Here is a 21,461-nt window from a genome sequence, read left to right on the forward strand (position 1 = left end):
AGAGGCAATCAGAGGGAGAGGCAAGACTCTGAAAGACAACCTGGCACCCTTGCCACTGACCTCCCCTGAATCCTCTCTCCCCAAGACACCCACCTCAGGGGATGTACAAGAGATAGACCTACCTTCTTGTCATTAGATTCATGGAGGTGTAGGCCTCAACCTTGAGAAAGCAGAAGCCTCTGGCCTTTCTGACTTGCCAGCAGATCCTAGTGATCCAGGGAACCATTGTCAAGGCCTGCAACAGGGTGGGAGGATCACCGAAGCTTTCTGATCAAGTTTTAAAGAAGTGATTGGTGGGAGATAGGGTGAGATTTTAGATGCAGAAGGCAGAGAGTTAATGGACCTCTAGGATGCCTGCTCTCAATGTGACATAGTGGCTCAGTGGTTAGCACTGCTACCTCACAGAGCCAGTGACTCAGGTTTGATTCCAGCCTCAGGCGACTGTCTGTGTGGAGTTTGCACATTCTCCCTGTGTCCGCGTGGCTTTCCTCCAGATGTTCCAGTTTCCTCCCACAATCCAAAGATGTGCTGGTTAGGTGGATAGGCCATGCTAAATTGCCCCTAGTGTTCGGGGATGTGTAGGCTAGGTGCATTAGTCAGAGGTAAATATAAGATAATAGGGATGGGGAATGGGTCTGGGTGGGTTACTCTTTGGAGGGTCGGTGTGGACTGGTTGGGCCAAAGGGCCTGTTTCCACACTGTAGGGATTCTATGACTCAAGTTGGAGAAAAGGAAAATCAAGTTATAATGTTGACTAATTTCTGGAAGTGGACCAGATTCTTACTCTTTTGGTTCAGGATCGGAAGTTGTCATTTTCTTCAAATATTTTCAGATGCACCACTGACTTGCACTGGATAGTTATAAACAATATATTCAAAGCAAAAACAAAGCAGTTTTAAATCACAGCTTTTAATGAACAAATTTCTTACGTGCTCCACAATAATGAAGTACAACAGCTGGTGTGACAGAGAGTAACCTTGACAGTTTAAAGTCGTCATCATTCTCTTACATAAGTCGGATTCCAGGCAAGAGACTCCATAGTTCTCCCTTCAGTTAAAGGAATGAGAATAAAATAACATTTGTCAAATTAATTTCAGTGTAGTTTTAAAGATATCACCAACTCACACGAAATTACACTGCAAACCACTAATCTGGAATAAACAGCTGGATTAATGATAACCATGTAACCATTGTCAATTGTCGTCAAAATCTGTCTGATTCACTGATGTTCTTTTGTGGAGAGAATAAGTCATCTTCACCTGGTCAGGCCTATATGTGACTCCAGACCCAGAGCAATGTGGTTGACTCTCAATGCCCAGCTGCCTAGCCTGCGATGTCCACATCCCGCAAAATGAATAAAACAAGCAAAAAAACAATCATTTCGCTGTTTAGATATGGGGCAGCATGGCGACTCAGGGTGGTTAGCACTGCTGTCTCACAGCGCCAGGGACCTGGGTTTGATTCCAGCCTTGGGCAACTGTCTGTGTGGAGTTTGCATGTTCTCCCCGTGTCTGCGTGGGTTTCTTTCCAAAGATGTGCAGGTTAGATGGATTGGCCAGGCTAAATTGCCAATGATGTGCAGGTTAGGTGGGTTAGCCATGGGAAATGCAAGGTTGTAGGGATAGGGTTGGATGCCCTTTTGAGGGTGGTGTGGATTCAAAGGGCCGAATAGCCTGTTCCAACACTATGGGTTCTATCCTGTTTGTTGGCCAGGACCATGTTCCACCATTTCCTCCAAGCATTCTGTGCAGAGGCAGCAGCGCGTCCTGGTTCCTGGGACACAAACACATACATTGTCCCTTCCAAGGACACCTACCTTGAAGAAGTTCTCCTCCTCTCCCTACAAGGATCTCAGTGAGTCTCTTTCTCACTGCACCCCACAGGTCAATCACCATCGCCCACCCCTCCCCCTCAATATTCATCTACCTCTGCCTGACCTGCTATGCTTTTCCAGCACAACACTCTCGATATTGTCTGGATCACTCTGGAGGGCAGTCCCTGCTGTATGAATTTTCATAGTAGATCTGCATTGACTGTCTCCTCCCTTCCAGCTTACACTGAACTGGGTCCCTGGCTCAAAATCTTGGATTGATGTTCAGCCACAGAATCCATAGCCTTGAATGATTGCTAAAGCTCGCTGCAAATTGGAGAGCTTAGGGCTGTGCAGGCAGTTGCTACAAGACAGATTACATTATTTTTCAGCTCTGTCCTTGAGAATCATGATGAAATTACACATAGTAAAGTTACAGTGAATGGGATTCTTTCCCTATTTTCTCTTTATACATAATTATAGAACATAGAACAGTACAGCACAGTACAGGCCCTTCAGCTCACATTGTTGTGCCAAGCATTTAATTTAATCTAAAATCAACCAAAATTACACACCCTTCAATTTACTGCAGTCCATATGCTTGTCCAGCAGTCGCTTAAATGTCCCTAATGTCTCTGACTCTACTATCACCGCTAGCAGTGCATTCCACCACTCACTGTGTAAAGAACCTACCTCTGACATCTCCCCTAAAGGTTCCTCCTATCACCTTAAAATTATGACCCCTCGTGACAGCCATTTCTGCCCTGGGGAAAAGTCTCTGGCTGTCTACTCTCTCTATGCCTCTCATTACCTTGTACACCTCTAACAAGTCACCTCTCTTCCTTCTTCTTTCCAGTGTGAAAAGCCTTAGCTCACTCAACTTCTCTTCATAAGACAATTCCTCCAATCCTGGCAGCATCCTGGTAAATCTCCCCTGCACCCTCTCTAAAGCATCAACCTCCTTCCTATAATGAGGCAAACCAGAAATGGACACAATATTCCAAGTGTGGTCCAGCCAGGGTTTTAGAAAGCTGCAGCAAAGCCAAAACATTATGGTGGCTCAGTGGTTAGCACGGCTGCCTCACAGCACCAGGAACCTAGGTTCAATTCCAACCTCAGGTGACTGTCTGTGTGGAGTTTGCACATTCTCCCTGTGTCTGTTTGGGTATATTCTGGGTGCTCCAGTCTCCTCCCACAGTCCAATTATGCGCAGTTTAGGTGGACTGGCCATGTTAAATTGCCCCATAGTATCCAGGGAATGTGGTAGGTTAGGATGGGAAATGTGGGGCTACAGGGATAGGTTTGGAATCTGGATGGGATGCTCTTCGGAAGGTCAGTGCAGACTCGATAGGCCAAATGGTCTCTTTCTAAACTATAGGGATTCTGTAATGTGTGCTGGATACTTTCATCAATCGTATTTGAATATTTCATTTCTTGTTCCCCTTATATTATAAATTAACATTTTTTTCATGGAATGGATCTATTTTAGAAGAGCAAAGAGATCTCAGCAACATATGTTTGTTTAATTTAGCTATCAACACAGTAATCACATCTAAAAGTATCATTCTAACACTGGTATTTTTTGTTGTATTTGTTCCTGAGTTGGTGATTTATTGCCTGTCCCTCATGGCTCTTGGGAAGCTGGTGGTAAGTCAACCTCTTGGAACACTGCAGTTCTCAGGGATGTCGAGATGTGCTCAGTGCTGTTACCATGGGAGCACTGGGGTTTTGAACCAGCTGAAGGAAAGATGGTTTGGTTTCAAGTCAGGATGTTGGAATGTTGAAAGTGGTGATGTCCCCATGCGTCTGCTATCCCTGTCCTTCTGGATGGTGGAGTTAGTGACTGTGGAAGCTGCTGTCATAAGGAACCTTACTGAGTTGTTGCAGAGATTCTTACTGTGTGTCATGGTGGAGAGAGTGAATGGGTATGACATTAATGGTTAATGGATAAAGTGTTGATCAACTGGGCTGCTTTGTCCTAGACATAACATAAAATAACCTGTACCACTCCTAAACATTTCCCCTTTATAGCTTATGACCATTTCCTTCTGAATTAGGCCCTTTTGGAATACTGCACTCATTTCTGGTCTCCCTACTGTGGGAGAGATTCATGAAACTTGAAAGGGTTCAGAGAAGATTTACAAGGACTTTGCCACGGTTGGAGGGTTTGAGCTATAGGGAGAGATTGAATAGGCTGGGGTTATTTTCCCTGGAGCGTCGGAGGCTGAGGGGTGACTTTATAGAAGTTTGTAAAATAAGGTGCATGGATAGGGTGAATAGCCAAGGTCTTTTCCCCAGGGTAGGATAGTCCAAAACTAGAGGGGTTTAAGGTGAGAGGGGAAAGATTTAAAAGGCAGCTAAGGGGCAACTTTTTCACACAGAAGGTGGTGCGTGTATGGAATGAGCTGCCAGAAAAAAGTGGTGGAAGCTGGTATAATTGCAACATTTAAAAGGCAGCTGGATGGGTATATGAATAGGAAGAGTTTAGAGAGATATGGGCCAAATGGTTAATGCGCCTAACGGTCTGGGCAATTTAACGTGGGCAATTCACCTGACCTGCACACCTTTGCACTGTGGGAGGAAACCGGAGCACCTGGAGGAAACCCACACAGACATGGAGAGAATGTGCAAACTCCACACAGTCGCCTGAGGCAGGAATTGAACCCGGGTCCCTGGCGCTGTGAGGCAGCAATGGTTACTCTTCGGAGGGTCGGTGTAGGGAATCTAATCTAATCTAATGTTAGTAAATGGGATAGATTAATTAAGGATATCTGGTCGGCACAGACAAGTTGGAACAAAGGGTTAAAAACTTCTGCACACAAAGCAAGAACAGCTAAGGACATATTTGGAATGTTTAGTCTTCTTAAAAAAGTCAGTATGGATTGATAATAAAGCATACACAAAGTGGTTGTAAATATGGGAAAAAGAAATGAGGCTGATACCAATCAATAGCTAAAGGACTAACAGAATGGGCAGGAAAGCGGCATATACAAAAACAGAAAGCGATGGAGAAACTCAGCAGGTCTGACAGCATCTGTGAAGAGAAAGCAAGAGTCAATGTTTTATGCCCTTCAGCAGAGGCAGATTCAATCAGTTAGAGAGGTCGGAAGCCACGCACTTTGATAGGAGTAATACGGTGGTAACATTGTCTGAATGACACCATTCTAAAGAGGGTTCAGGAGCAGAGGGACCTGGGAGGTCACGCGCATCAATCTTTTAAGATAACAGGACATCCAGAGAGAGCAGTTAGTAAAACGTGAGAGACCTTGGGTTTTATAAATAGAGAAACTGAGTATAAAAGCTAGGAAGCTATACTGAACCTTTACAAAGCTCTTTTCGAGCCACAACTGGATGGTATGGTGGCTCAGTGGTTAGCACTGCTATCTCACAGCACCAGGGGCCCAGGTTCGATTCCAACGTGGACAACTGCTTGAAGTTTGCAAATCCTCCTCACGTCTACCTGGGTTTCCTCCCAACGTCCAAAGATGTGCAGGTTAGGTGAATTGCCCAGGCTAAATTGCCCATAGTGTCCACGGAGGTAAAGGCTGGGTGGATTAGCCATGGGGAAATGCAGGGATAGGGGAGAGGGGTGGGTCTGGGTAGCACGCTCTTCGGCGCGTTGGTACGGACTTGATGGACTGAATGACCTGCTTCCACATTGTAGGGATTCTATAACCAGAGAATTGTTTCCAGTTCTGGTCACCACGCTTTAGGAAGGAAACAAGGGCCCTTTACCGCATGGAGGGGAGATTTACCAGAATTAGAACATAGAACATAGAACAGTACAGCACAGAACAGGCCCTTCAGCCCATGATGTTGTGCCGACCATTGATCCTCATGTATGCACCTTCAAATTTCTGTGACCATATGCATGTCCAGCAGTCTCTTAAATATCCCCAATGACCTTGCTTCCACAACTGCTGCTGGCAACGCATTCCATTCTCTCACAACTCTCTGTATAAAGAACCCACCTCTGACATCCCCTCGAAACTTTCCTCCAACCAGCTTAAAACTATGACCCCTCGTGTTAGCCATTTCTGCCCTGGGAAATAGAGTCGATAGCCAGAGACTATCTATGTGTCTCATTATCTTGTATACCTCAATTAGGTCCCCTCTCCTCCTCCTTTACTCCAATGAAAAAGGTCCGAGCTGAGTCAACCTCTCTTCATAAGATAAGCCCTCCAGTCCAGGCAGCTTCCTGGTAAGCTTCCTCTGAACCCTCTCCAAAGCATCCACATCTTTCCTATAATAGGGCGACCAGAACTGGAGGCAGCATTCCAAGTGCAGTCTAACCAAAGTTTTATAGAGCTGCAACAAGTTCTCACGACTCTTAAACTCAATCCCCCTGTTAATGAAAGCCAAAACACCATATGCTTTCTTAACAACCCTGTCTACTTGGGTGGCCATTTTAAGGAATCTATGTACTTGCACACCAAGATTCCTCTGTTCCTTCACACTGCCAAGAATCCTATCCTTAATCCTGTACTCAGCTTTCAAATTCGACCTTCTAAAATGCATCACCTCGCATTTACCCAGGTTGATCTCCATCTGCCACCTCTCAGCCCATCTCTGCATCCTGTCAATGTCCCGCTGCAGCCTACAACAGCCCTCTATACTGTCAACCACACCTCCAACCTTTGTGTCGTCTGCAAACTTGCTGACCCATCCTTCAATCCCCTCATCCAAGTCATTAATAAAAATTACAAACAGTAGAGGCCAAGGAAAGAGCCCTGTGGAACACCACTCACCACAGACTTCCAGGCAGAATATTTTCCTTCTACTACCACTCACTGTCTTCTGTTGGCCAGCCAATTCTGTATCCAGACAGCTAAGTTCCCCTGTATCCCATTCCTCCTGACCTTCTGAATGAGCCTACCATGGGGAACCTTATCAAATGCCTTGCCGAAGTCCATATACACCACATCCACAGCTTGACCCTCATCAACTTTTCTAGTCACATCCTCAAAGAACTCGATAAGGTTTGTGAGGCATGACCTGCCCCTCACAAAGCCGTGTTGACTGCATTTAATCAAGCCATGCTTTTCCAGATGATCATAAATTCTATCCCTCAGAATCCTTTCTAACACCTTGCAGACGACAGACGTGAGACTTACTGGTCTGTAATTGCCGCGGATTTCCCTATTTCCTTTCTTGAAGAGAGGAATTACATTTGCCTCCCTCCAGTCCTCAGGTACAACTCCAGTGGAGAGCAAGGATGCAAAGATCTTCGCAAGTGGCGAAGCAATTGCATTTCTTATTTCCCAAAGCAGCTGAGGACATATCTGGTCCAGGCCTGGCGACTTGTCAATCTTAATCTTAATTGTTCCAGGAATGGACATGTTGCCTACAAGGTTCGGTTAGCGAAGCTGCTTGGAACAAATGAAATTATGGGAAGGAGTGATATATCTTTGCATAAGGTTTTGCTGAGGTAGACAAAGCTGTTCCCATTAACTAATGGATCAATTAAATTAAACCTGCCTTATAAAAACATTTCAACAATCACAATAAACATTTTAATTCATTACACTTCCTTCAAAAATTAATTGATGAAGTCAGCATAATTGTTAAGGAGTGTAATCATTGCTCTAGGTGATTGGAAGTGTAGATAAATGCCTAAGTGGACAATGGGATTAAGTAAAAATGGAATGGGAATGCAGAATAATAACATGCCGACACAGATTGTAAAGGCTAGTGCAAATGAATCAAGGCTAATATAAACTCTTTATTTCACACAGTGGGTAGTTAGGGTGTAGAATGCACTGCCTGGAAATGTGGTGGGGGCAGGTTCAATTGAGACTTCAAGAGGGACAATGGATGTGGGCAAAAGGCATGAGATTGGCACTAGTGAATAGAATCAGTGCAGTCCTAATGGGCTGAATGGCCTCTTCCTTCACTGTAAACAGTTCTGGGATCCCGTGAAGGGTCTAAGTTTGCAATAATTCTGCATTTCGCACAGCTTTGTTCATCAGTATGCAATAATCCAAAAACAGTCAAGCATCAATGGATGGGAACGATAAGTGTAAAATCATAAGACAATGTACAAGTGAAAATATGGGGTGCACACATTAAACGTCATTGTGGCTGAGGTAAGAAAGCTAGAAATATATCTTTTCAAAAGATGATTAAAAGCAGTGCACACAGGTAGTTGTGCTAAGAATTAGAGCCGGGTATGAGATCTCTGTTAAAAAGTGGCATATTTTGAATGTTTTGCTAAGTTTGATGAGACAATGTTTAACCACAGTGTTTTGTTGGGTCTCAGATTTCGATGCGCAACGTGGCAAGATCACTGGCCCCAGCTAGACCTTCAATCCCGAGATGAAGTGCCCAAGCAGTGGCTCAATTGAGTTGTAGTCAAAACATGTGGTGCTGGAAAAGCACAGCCGGTCAGGCAGCATCCGAGGAGCAGCAGAGTTGATGTTTCGAGCATAAGCTCTTCATCAGGAATGCTTGAAACGTCGACTCTCCTGTTCCTCGGATGCTGTGTGACCGGCTGCTTTTTCAGCTCCACACCTTTTGACTCTGATCTCCAGAATCTGCAGTCCTCACTTTCTCTCAACGGAACTGTCCAAACTTTTCTGGAGAATTTGTATCCAGGAAATTTTTGTTTGGTGAAAAAGCTGAAAGTTCAGGAACTTAATGGGATGTTTGGAAAATGCGTGAGGTGAATAAACCTTCTGCACAAAACGTTACAAAGTTGTTTTTTTTCATTATTTCCACCTATTTAGTGTGCAACTGTTAGGAGTCAGTGCATTATTTTGATGCCTTGTGCCTTGTGTCCTATTCCCACTGATCAAATAACTTCTCCTTCCAACTTGCTTGCTCAGTGACTTTGTAAATGGTTCAGTCCCCTAAGGTATCACCTACATCCCTTACATCACTATCATTAGTTATTCCCTCCTTAAAAATATTCTTCCTGTGCTCTCCAAGACCCTTAAATATGTCATATAATGGTCTCATAATAAATCACTTGTCAGGGATTGATTAACCTCTTAGGTTCGTTTTAAAACAAAGTAAACCACAGTATAAGTTAGAAAGGGAATATTACCGCAAACCAACTGATTTCTGTGTGTGCAGTTTTCAAACCCATTAGTGGACTAACTGGCAGCAGAGTCACCATGCTGTACACACACAGCACAAACTCTCTTAAAGGCAAGTAACAAATCTTCCAAATTCATGTTCTGCTTCCCAACAACCATGACTCAGTGGGGGACCTGGGGTTCGATTCCACCCTCGCACGACCGTCTGTGTGGAGTTTGCACATTCTCCCTGTATCTCCAGGTCCTCTGGTTTCTTCCCATGGTCCAAAGATGTGCAGGTTGAGTGGATTGGCCATGATAAACTACCCATAGGGTCCAGGGATGTAGAGGTTAGGTGGATTAGCCATGCGAAATGCAGAATTATGGGGATAGGGCAGAAGGCAGGATGCTCTTTAACAAGTCAGTAATTATCTGATGGGCTGAATGGCCTGCTTCCACACTCTAGGGATTCAATGCTGGCATGTTTCCAGCCTTAAAACAGGGCCAAAATCTGCTTTTTGCCCTGTGTCCAGCTTATATTTTCAGATTAATATATATAATGATATATTAGTGATATCATTCACCAGAATAGCAGGTTATTCAAAGTTTGTGAGAAGATTTGTAGCTCGGGTGCTTGTTGTTGTGGTTCTGTTCGCCGAGCTGGGAGTTTATGTTGCAGACGTTTCGTCCCCTGTCACTGGAGTTGTTCGTATGTGGCGCTTAGGCGGTTGGCACAGGATTCCCATTTCCTGGCTTGTCTTAGCGTCTCTCGCCCATAGGTGTTCAAAGTTTGTGAGAAGATTTGTAGCTCGGGTGCTCGTTGTTGTGGTTCTGTTCGCCGAGCTGGGACGAGACGTCTGCAACACAAATTCCCAGCTCGGCGAACAGAACCACAACAATACCAGGTTATGTACACGAATGACACACGATCTTTGCTGTCCACAACCCTGCTACTACTGTGTGTTCAACATGTTTTGCTCACTGATATCTGTTGACACAACATCTTTAGTCAAACAATGGAAATTGGAGACTATTTTCCTTCGTCTTCACCACTGTCATCTTTAGCTCAGTGATAGCACTAGCATCACAAAGTCAACGATTGGTGGGTTTGGATCTCATTCTGAAGACAAATCGAATCTGGTAATTAGGAGCAGCGCTGAGGGAGCACTGAACTATCAGGGGTACCACCTTTTAACTGAGACATTGAATATCTTCTTAGCTGGTAGTCAAACATCTCAGAGCGCTATTTCAACACAGGTTTGCTCACCAGTGCGCAGCAAAATAGGTTAACTGGCCATTATTGCATTGCCATTCGGGGAAACTTGCTGTGCACAAGTTAGTTGCTGGTGACATCTCATTGGAAGATCATGAAGGCTGCCACAGAAATGTAAGTTTAGCTTCTCTCTTCCACTCATATCCAATCCCTTCATGGTATGATGAAATATAATGGACTGGTAGATACGATAGTGATGAAGGCATTTGGTATGCTCTCCTTTATTGGTCAGAGAGTGAGTATAGGAATTGGGAGGTCATGTTGCAGCTGTACAGGACATTGGTTCGGCCACTTTTGGAATATTGTGTGCAATTCTGGTCTCCCTCCTTTCAGAAGGATATTTTGAAACTTGAAAGGGTTCAGAACAGATTTACAAGGATGTTCCCAAGGTTGGAGGGTTTGAGCTATAGGGAGAGGCTGAATAGGGTGGGGCTGTTTTCCCTGGAGTGTTGGAGGCTAAGAGGGTGACCTCACAGAGGTTTATAAAATCATGAGGGGCATGGACAGGGTAAATAGACAAGATATTTTCCCTGGGTGGTGTAGTCCAAAACTGGAGGGCATAGGTTTATAAGGTGAGAGGGGAAAGATATAAAAGGGATCTAAGGGGCAACTTTTTCATGCAGTGGGTGGTGCATGTATGGAATGAGCTACCAGACAAAGTGGTGGGGGCTAGTACAATTACAACATTCAAAAGGCATCTGGATGGGTATATGAATAGGAAGGGTTAGAGGGATATGGGCCAAATGCTGGCAAATGGGACCAGATTAATCTGGGATATTTGGTCGGCATGGACGAGTTGGACCAAAGGGTCTGTTTCTGTGCTGTACATCTCTATGATTCTATAAACGGCTTCCAGGTGACTTCTGATGTCTAGTGTTTCAGAGTGAACAAGTTGCTTGGCAATCTTAGCATCTGATTTAACCCTGAACTGAGCTGCTGGCTTCATATTCTCAGCATTACATTGATCACCAATCTCCACCTCTGCAACATCCCATTCCTTAGACCTCATCGCATCAGTTAATGAAACATTAAATATTGACTTTATTAACTCTGGGGCAATTACTCATGCTTTCATCACTGACCCCTGTTCAATCCCCATTACCATTCTGAATCAACTTTGATTCATTAACAAAGTCTGTTCATCCATCCACTCCATGTTTATCAAAATATACTAATTCCTGGTCATACCAAACTCAAATTTATCCTCTTGATCCTTTTGCCCCTTCTTATCTCTGTTATCTCCTTCAGCCTTGCAAGAGTTGTGGCTTCAGCAACCAATTACCTGGGTTCCAGAAGCCCCTTCCAAACCATTAATTCTATCCTTCCCTGTTTTCAAGACCCTCCTAATGGCTCTCCTTTAACTCAATGTCTATTTATTTTAGATTGTACCTCTGTGAAATATATTTTCCATGTAATAGGAATTAATAAACTGAAGGTGTTATTATCACATGAAAAGAAATATATTTCTACAACATTTGCGCTGAACATTTGTACATTATAGAAATCAGAAAATGGAAAGGGAGACAATTCTACCTACTTCCCAAAATGTAAGTCTGCTTAAAGTGTGGTGATGGACTAAACCCTAAGCCATCCCCCAATAAAGTGTACAAAAGATGACAAGAGCAATTCACAAACAGTTATTGCTCCTAACCTGAGCACACAGAAACAGGCAAAGAGTGGTCATTGCTACATTCTGTGACAGAGAAAGTGAGGGCTGCAGATGCTGGAGATTAGAGCTGAAAATGTGTTGCTGGAAAAGCGCAGCAGGTCAGGCAGCATCCAAGGAACAGGAGAATCGACGTTTCGGGCATAAGCCCTTCGATTCTCCTGTTCCTTGGATGCTGCCTGACCTGCTGCGCTTTTCCAGCAACACATTTTCAGCTATATTCTGTGACAGGGAAAGATTTGGTCCAACCCCATTCTGAAAAGATTCCTCTGAAATTTGTGTAGATCTTGTCCAAATCCTATGTTGTTCTGAAATTTTAGTGGGTGTTGTATTGCTCAAGTGTACCATGACAGAAGGTGAAAATACAAATGATTGGTTCTGCTTTTCTCCAATTCTCAGTCAGTCAATCTCAACCCAGAAAAGCTATCACACAAAATAAGAACATTAAGAACAGAAAAGGCTAAGTTAAGGAATTGTGCTGTATATTTCTTCAACAAGCAAGATAAATATTAATATTCCAACGTTTGCACGATAGTTGAGGGTTAGGAAGAAGGAAATACAAAACTCCTGTAAATGTCCAGTTACAAAACCATGCATTGAAAACAATGCTTTACTTATCACATTTATAACATTAGGCTGCAGTGATTAAATTGCATGATTTTTTTATCTGGGGACACCTAGGCATTTAATGTTGTTACTGCATTTGTGATCCAGAGACCAGAGTGATGGGTTCAATTCCTGCCATGGCAGCTGGCGGAACTGAGCTCTAATGAATAAATCTGAAACAGAGATGGTGACCACGGCAACTATCATCAGTTGTATTAAAAATTCATCTGGTTCACTCATGTTCTTTAGAGAAGGAAATACGAATGTAAGAAACAGGAGCAGGGAGTAGGCCATCTGGCCCATTGAGCCTGCTCTGCTATTCAAAAAGATCATGACTGATCTTTCCATGCACTCAGCTCCACTTGCCCAAACCACTCACCCTAACCCTTAATTCCTTTACTGTTCTTTGCCTTAAAAAATATTCAACAAGGTGGCCTCAACTGCTTCGCTGGTCAGGGAATTCCATCGATTCACAACCCTTTGGGAGAAGCAGTTCCTCCTCAACTCAGCCCTAAATCTGCTCCCCCTTATTTTGAGGCTATGCCCCTTAGTTCTAGTTTCACCCACCAGTGGAAACAACCTCCCTGCTTCTATCTTATCTATTTCCTTCATAACTTTACACATTTCTAAAAGGTATCCCCTCATTCATCTAAATTCCGAGTATAGTCCCAGTCTTCTCAATCTCTCCTCATAAGCTCGCCCTCAACTCCGGTGTCAATCTAGTGAACCTCTTCTGCATCCATTTTTCTCAAGTAAGGAGAGCAGAACTTTGATAGGCTACACTTCATCCCCAACTTCAAGTTATCTATGTAAATGGTAAACAATTGCAGTCTCCACACTGATCCCTGAGGCACGCATTTAGCCCCTGATTCCTAACCAGAAAAACACCCATTTATCCCCACTCTTTGCTTTCCGTGAGTTAACCTATCTTCTGTCCACGCCCATAATGTCGTTCACCCCATATCTAATGCAGCAGCCTTTTGTGCAACACCTTATCAGATGTCTTCTCAAAATCCAGATACACCACATCCATTGCTTCCCCATTGTCCACTGCGCTTGTAATGTCCTCAAAGAATTCCAGTTCATTAGTGAAGTATGACTTGCTTATCATGAACCCATGCTGCGTCTGCACAATGGGACAATCTCGATCTAGATGTCTCACCATTTCTTCCTTGATTATAGATTCAAGCATTTTCATCCCTACCTGGTCTGACCTACATGTGACTCCAGACACACAGTTGGCTCTTAACTCGCTTTGAAATGGCCTACAGACCCAATCAGTTCAAGGGCAATTTGGCTTGGGCAACAAATGTTGGCTTTATCAGTAACATAAAAGAAGTTTTAAAAATTATAAACCCCACACTGTAAGTAATCTAATCTAATCTAATCTAATCTAATCTAATCTAATCTAATCTAACCCTATTGACCAAATTCACCATGGAACTAAGTTCCGCATATTGTAGCCTATAGTAAACTAAAACAAATGCATTAAAAATATTTACCTTTTGTAGAAGTGTAACAGCTTAACATAGTTTTAATTGTATATAAGTATTTTAATGTTTTAGGTTCATTTGCTATTTTAAACATCGAACATTTGTAGAATTCAAAGACGTGACATACCAAGTACCCAGGAGCTGAGTCATGCATCGGTCACTGATATTCTCTCCAAAACACTCTGTAACCCTTACTTCAGGATAAACTAGTTTGGTATCTGTTTTAATCCACTGAGGATCAAGAGTCCAAAAGTCAATGTGCAGTGTTGTTTGAAAAGCTGTGAAAAGAGAAAGCATAGCTTGAGATTAAAGCAGGACATGTTAATATAACACCTTGAAAAGGAGCAGAAGTCAAACATTTAAGCCTTTGAACCAGTGCCATCATGTAATATGATCATAGCTAAACCAAATAACTTAATAAGAAATGGGAGCAGGAACACGGGCTCTTGTGGTGCAGCGGTAGTGTCCCTAGCTCTGAGACAGGAGGCCTGGGTGTACATCCAACCTGCTGCAGAATAACTCTGTACAGGTTGAGCAAGGAAGTAACTCTCGAATAAATACATTCAAACAAGTAAGAAAATCTCAAAAGGGTACTCAAAAGATAAATGCATTATTTGCACATTTGTGGTGTAGTGTTAGTGTCCCTATCTCTGACATAGGAGGTCAAGTTGCACCTACTCCAGAGATGTGAAACAACAATACTGAACAGACTGATTAGGAAAATATCTGTAGAACACACAGAATAGATATATTCCAACAAGTGAGAAATCTCAAGAGGAACGCTCAGAAAAAAAGTACATTATTTTGAGCCCCTGGAACTATATTTGTGTCATTGAGTCAAAATCTCACAAATTCCTACCTAAAAACCTGTGAGTAGGTACACATCCATGGACTGCAGTGGTTCAAGAAGGCAGCTCACTACCCTCTCAAGGGGTAATTAGGGATGGGCAATAAATGGGCGATGTCCTTACCCCATGACTGAACTATTTAAAAAAAGGCAGGACAAGGTGATGCAATTTTCATGGAAACCTTTGCATTGACAATAGCTACAACTCTGCTAGGAACCCAGTCAGTGACTGAATGGAATCAGCGACATCGGGTGATGCATGGTAAGGTCAGGGAGAACTGGGTCAAAGGTTGACAATGCTACACAGGGGCCACTCAGATTTCCATAGTCCCACCCTGTGACAGCTTGGCCTAGGAAACCTCATCCCATCATTCTCTCCAGTGATACTGCATAAGCTGCTGAGGGTACAAACTGGAGGCATTAGCTTCTATTAGTCTCTCATTGATACTCTGAGTCACATAAAACCTATCTGCAAATTATTTGCAACATCCTTGAGACGTGACAGTGCTTTCATTTTGCTCTTGATTTCTTTTCATCGGAATTAAGTTTGGAAATGTCATGAAAATGACTGTCAAGCTATAGCACATATAAGGTAATTACCATTAAAATACGCAGGGTCGGTCACTTTAACTGTTTCAATAGCTTTTGCTGCTGTGAAGTCCAGTCTTCTTACTAGATCGCCAACCTTTTTGAACTGTGATACAGCTTCATGTCCCGACAGTGACCATCGCTTTAGTGTGTCTTCAAGCTCAGCTGTGGGAGTAAAACAGAACCACATGTATTCAACTTCAGCACCACTCTCAGGTGATAAAGTCTGATGGACAAAACCATCAACAGGGTCCGCAGTTTCAAACAACAACTTATACCATTGACGCTTCCAGGGGAGAGCTAATGGCCTTAGAATCATAGAATCCCTACAACGTGGAAACAGGCGCTACGGCCCAACAAGTCCACACAGTCCCTCTGAAGAGTAACCCACCCAGACCCATTCCCCTACACTATTATTCTACATTTCCCCTACACATCCCTGAACACTACGGGCAATTTAGCATGGTCAATCCACCTAACCTGCACGTCTTTGGACTGTGGGAGGAAGCCAGAGCACCCAGAGGAAACCCACGCAGACATGGGGAAAATATGCAAACTCCACACACAGTCTTAAAATGTTAATGCTGTTTCTCTCTCTATAGATGCTGCCAGGCCTTCTGAAGTTCTCCAGTACTTTGTATTTTATTTCTGACCTCCAGAATCTGTAGCATATCACTTTTAATGCTGTTGTTGTTTGTTTATTGTAGTAAACTTCAATGTACTTTTGACGGTTTGGGGCACATTTTAATTTTTGTCGCTGGGCCGAAAGTTGATGATTGTTCATTCCCACTCAACTTCTCTCGTCATTGTGGAAAAGAAAACATGTTCCCTGTCCTCACCCTCTCCAATCTATATACCCCTCTGGTCTGAAACCGAGCGGGTTAATTCATTAAAGGTAAAGTTCTGCAGATGCTGGAGATCTGAAATCCAAGCCGAAACGCTACAGGTCTGGCAGCATGGACAGAACAAAAAGCAGAGTGAATGTTCTGAGGCCAATAATGAGAACATGTCAGAAGTGAAGCAGGCTGGAAATCTGATGGATTTATGTTGTCCAAAAAGTGGGGAGGAGGAGCAAGTAGAGCAGATGGGAAAGGTACCTCGGAGCAAAAGGGATCAGAAATGCTGATGGTAGAAAGGAGATAGAGATAATGAATGGGTGGCATGGTGGCTCAGTGGTTAGCACTGCTGCCTTACAGCACCAGGGACCTGGGTTCAATTCCAGCCTCGGGTGACTGTGTGGGTTTACACATTCTCCCATTGTCTGCGTGGGTTTTCTCCAGTTTCCTCCCACAGTTCAAAGATGCATAGGTTAGATGAATTGGCCAGGCTAAATTGCCCGTAGTGTTCAAGGATGTGTAGGTTAGATGCATTAGTAAGGGGTAAATGTCGAGTAATAAGGTAGAAGAATGGATCTGGGTGGATGACTCTTTGGAGGGTTGGTGTGGACTTGTTTGGCCAAATGGCCTGTTTCCACACTGGAGGGATTATATTTTATGAATATTTGTTAATGGTAGCTGTTAATAACAGAAAATAGGTTAGATACACTGTGAACTAACCATGACAAGTAGTGGAGGGGGTGTAAGTGCAGGAAGGAATTCTAATCAAATTGGAGAGCAGTGTTCATAGTTTCAAGATGTTAAACACACTGTTGATGCCTGAGGCTGCAAAGTACCTAAGCAGTGGTAAATGAGGTGCTGTTCTTCCAGCTTATTTTGGCTTTTCTGTAACACTGCCCCCTTTCCTGTCTCTTTCTCTCCCTCTGTTTCTCCCCACCCTACCCCAATAGTATTCAGTGTCTTGTTTTTTTGTGGCTTTGCTCTCAGTAGAACTGGTTTATCTTCTGCTATTAACACCTAATATTAACACCTACTCTTCATTCATTCATCCTCTCTACTACCATTCCACATTGTAGAAGGGAAAGTGATAGAGGTTGCATACGTGAGTATAGTAGTCAAAGGATAAGGCAGATGAATGTGCAGCTGAAAGGATGATGCAGGAGGGCGGGCTGTAGTCGTGAGGCCCAGCTCTGGGAATTATGAGACCTCAGCATGTGTTTCTCTTGAACAGAGCAGAGACTGAGTTCCATGTAAAGCCGGGGTGGCTTTAAATGAACTCAGGGCGACGTGGTGGCTCAGTGGTTAGCACTGCTGTCTCACAGCACCCTCTGTCTGTGTGCAGTTTGCACATTCTCGCTGTGTCCGTATGGATTTCTTCTGGGTGCTCCGATTTCCTCCCACAATCCAAATATATGCACATCAGGTGGATAGGCCATGCTAAATTGCCCATAGTGTCCAGGGTTGTGCAGGCTAGGTGGGATAGAAATGGAAAATGCAGGGTTACAGGGATGAGGTGGGATGGTCTTCAGAGGATTGATGCAGACCGATGGACCAAATGGCCTCTTTCCACACTGTTGGGATTCTATGTGCATGGGAGCTGGGAGAGAATATCAGGAAGACCAAAAAGTATGAAACACTAGGATAAATAGACAGCACCAGAATAGGAAATAGCAAATTAATGCATGGGATCCTAGTACAGGTGAGCATTATAGTGTCTCCCTCAGGATTAATGTGCATGTATGCGAATTCACAGAGTGCGGTAAATAATTTTGGTGAGTTGTTTATTTCAGGAAAATGATGTTGTGATTAAAACGAAGCCTTGACTCAAAGAAGGGAAGGAGTAAGTATTATATATTCCCGTTCTAATTGACTATTTCCATTTATGACATGAAATATTAAATAATCCGCATTTATATTTTCAAAATCAATTTAGTACACATTGTGGTTCACCCAATGTTTACTAGTTTCCTTTTATTCATATTTTATTGAAAATAGTCGGCATTATATCTTTCTTGGTGGAGAAAGTGAGGACTGCAGATGCTGGAAATCAGAGTCTAGATCAGAGTGGTGCTGGGAAAGCACAGCAGGTCAGGCAGCATCCGAGGAGCAGGAAAATCAACGTTTCGGGCAAAAGCCCTTCATCAGGATTGAGGCTTATGCCTGACCTGCTGTGCTTTTCAGGCAACGCACTCTCGGCGTTATGTCTTAGTCGATTACAAATGGATATTGAGAGTGCACTATGCCCGATCAGTGAAAACGAGAAGATCCCTGAGCAGAAGCAGAATTTGCCTGCAGTTCCAACGTTTTTTTATGATTAACAACACAGCAGAGTGAGTGTTGAATCCTACAGCCCGGATTCACTGTTCAAAATTATCACCCTGTCTTGTTTTATTTCACACCAACTTCCCACAGGTTCGCACGTCCTGTCAGAACAGCGATCTCTTAATAACTTTGGCCAGGTCAACCCCCCCCCCCCCCAACCACACACACACACACAGACAACAGCATGAATGTCACTGTACAGTGCAGTGACACTCCACAGCCCATTGGGTTATTTCCCTGTCAGTTACAGATGGAGATGAGACTGTGTCATTTACTCACTGGGTAGTTCACGGGGTGGAGAGGCAGCGCACGCACACTCCCTGACGATATTCTGATTGGCTTCCCACCCAGTCGCCCAACTCCCTCAGGACCAGGACCTGCTGCAGTTAATCTCCTGTTTACCTTGTAACATCCGAAATCCCACCACTCCGTCCAAAGTGAAGCGCTCATACTCATTCTCGAAGAAAAGAATTGCTTTCTCCAGGCCGGAAATCACACCGTTCAGCCTTGACTCCTTTGCTGAAACGAAACTAAGAATGGTAAATGCAATCAGAGCCGAATTCATCCTCCACTTCATTGTAGACAGCCTCTCGAAACCTGGTGGTTCTGAGCTGTGTGGGGAGAGCACGTGACTCTGTGCATCCTCTCAATAATCCTAGCTTTTTAAACTTTGTGTTTACTAGATTTTAGTTCCCCCGCCCCCCTTCATCAAAGCCCGAGAGCAAAATCGGCTTTAGGCATGCCTGAAGTCTTCTTCAAACCCCCCCCCCCCCCCCCCACATCACAAAGAGCTTTGATTGCAAATTGAAGTTACAGCACCAGTTTTAACTGGTTATACTTAATATCATTTCTGCCGGCATCCCCAATCCATTATGGAGTGATATGAGGATTGAGTCTTTAAATGGGATTGTTCAGGGATTTGAGCTTTTTGGTCATAAAACTCACTAAACTGCTGTTAACATTGAACTATCCAGACAAATGATTTATTGCTCATTTATTGTAGTTTTGTGTTGTTGCATTAAAATTCTATCAAACAGTAACTCCTGTTTCTCCCTCAGGGTCACCAGTTTTAAGATGGTGTATAGAAGTCCCAAGGCTATCTTCACCCACTCTTGACTTAAAATAAAGTCAGATTTTCTCTGATTAGAACAAAACTTTTTTAATAGCATGGGCTTCGCTGAAACAAAGCCACTCCTTTGTTTTAAAATGAATTTGTTGTATTTATCATCAACACACTTGCCTTCATCAGAGTATTGAGTAAAGGAGTTGGAAGGTCATGTTGCAGCTGTACACGATATCGGTAAGGCCATTTTTGAAATACTGTGTACAATTCCAGTTGCCCTGCTGTAGGAAGGATGTTAAACTAGTAAGAGTACAGATAACATTTACAAGGATGTTACCGGGACTAGAGGGTCTGAGTTATAGGGAGAGGATGGATAGAGTCATAGAGTGCCACAGCACAGAAACAGGCCATTTGGCCCAAACTGGTCCATGCTGTCCAAAATGTCCATTCATGCTAACTCCATTTCCCTGCACGTGGCCCATATCCTTCTTAACATTTCCTATTCATGTATTTGTCCAAATGACTTTTAAATGTTGTTGATGTACTCACCTCAACCACTTCCCCTGGCAGCTCATTCCATATGAGTACCACACACTGTGTAAAAATGTTGCCCCTCAGGTTCCCTTTAATTCTTTCCCCTCTAACCTTAAACTGATGCCTCCGAGTTCTTGATTCCCCAACCCTGGGGAAAAGACTGAGTGCATTTCATCTATCCATGCCTCTCATGATCTTATACACCTCCACAGGATCCCCACCTCAGTCTCCTACGCTCTAAAGGAAAAGTTCTAGCTTGTCCATCTTCTCCCTTTAACTCAGACCATTCAGTCCAGGCAACCTCCTTGTAAATGTCTTCTGCATTCTTTCTAGTTTAACAACATCCATCCTATAACAAGGTGACCGAAACTGAACACAATATTCCAAGTGTGGTCTCACTAATGTCCTGTATAACTGAAACATAACTTCCCAATTTCTATATTAATTTCCCTGACTGACGAAGGCCAGTGTGCCAAAAGCCTTCTTCACTATCCTGCCTACCTGTGACTCCACTTTCAGAGAACTGTGAACCAGAACTCCAAGATCTATCTATTCCACTACACTACTTAAGGCCCCACCATTCTCCATGAAACTCCTGAGATAGGGTGGGGCTTTTTTCCCTGGAGCGTCGGAGGCTGAGGGGTGATCTTATAGAGGTTTATAATATCATGAAGGGCATGGATAAGGGTAGGGGAGTCTTAAACTAGAGGGCATAGTTTAAGGTGAGGAGGAGAAAGATTTAAAAGGGACCTAAGGGATATCTTTTTCATACAGAGAGTGGTGTGTGTATGGAATGAGCTGCTGGATGAAGCAGCAGAGGTGGGTATAATTATAAAATTTAAAAGACATTTGGACAGCTACATGGATAAGAAAGGTTTAGAGGGATATAGACCAAACACATGCAGGTGGGAGTAATTCAGTTTAGGATATCTGGTTGGCATGGACAAGTTGAACTGAATAGTCTCTTTCCATGCAATATGAGCCTATGACTCTAAGACACATGGCTGGAATGAATGATATCAATCTAGAATGGAGAGACAACTCCCACAATTATAAATGAAAACCCCACTACTTGAATAAGTCACCCCTCCACCTGGGTGTTGTCCTTTGTTCCTTTTTAATGCTGCTATAGCCTTAGGGGACCACTCTCCCATTAGAAAGAGAGAGATGATTGGCAGTCGTTTAACCTGAGTGTCACCGTGCCTCAGGCAAGGGACGGGATTGAAAAGAAGAGTCCTTCATGGTGACCTCAGCCAGTGCGGGAATTGAATGAATACTGGTGGCATTATTCTGTGTTGCAAACCAGCCATCCAGCCTACTGCTCTACTTGACCCACAAAATCAGCAGCCACCCTCCCTACAGGTCAAACTAACCATAACGTCATATGCAGCATTGATTAAAAATTGA

General features: G+C 43.5%; 1 protein-coding gene across 2 annotated transcripts in view; it reads right to left on the reverse strand.

Moving 5' to 3' along the window:
- Positions 1-19,140, reverse strand: part of c21h16orf89 (chromosome 21 C16orf89 homolog) — a 33,147-nt gene extending 14,007 nt beyond the window's left edge. The window contains exons 1-4 of one of the 2 annotated variants that reach the window (XM_043711172.1): positions 18,860-19,140; positions 15,312-15,464; positions 13,992-14,142; positions 930-1,047 (exon numbers count right to left, since the gene is read on the reverse strand). In XM_043711172.1, the coding sequence (XP_043567107.1) occupies positions 930-1,047; positions 13,992-14,142; positions 15,312-15,464; positions 18,860-19,034 (597 nt within the window). In that variant the 5' untranslated portion in view covers positions 19,035-19,140. The remainder of the gene's footprint in view (positions 1-929; positions 1,048-13,991; positions 14,143-15,311; positions 15,465-18,859) is intronic. The other variant, XM_043711171.1, reaches the window with a different exon arrangement.
- Between the last annotated feature and the right edge of the window lie 2,321 nt (positions 19,141-21,461).

Source organism: Chiloscyllium plagiosum, chromosome 21 (assembly GCF_004010195.1).
Source record: "Chiloscyllium plagiosum isolate BGI_BamShark_2017 chromosome 21, ASM401019v2, whole genome shotgun sequence".
Taxonomy (NCBI): Eukaryota; Metazoa; Chordata; class Chondrichthyes; order Orectolobiformes; family Hemiscylliidae; genus Chiloscyllium; species Chiloscyllium plagiosum.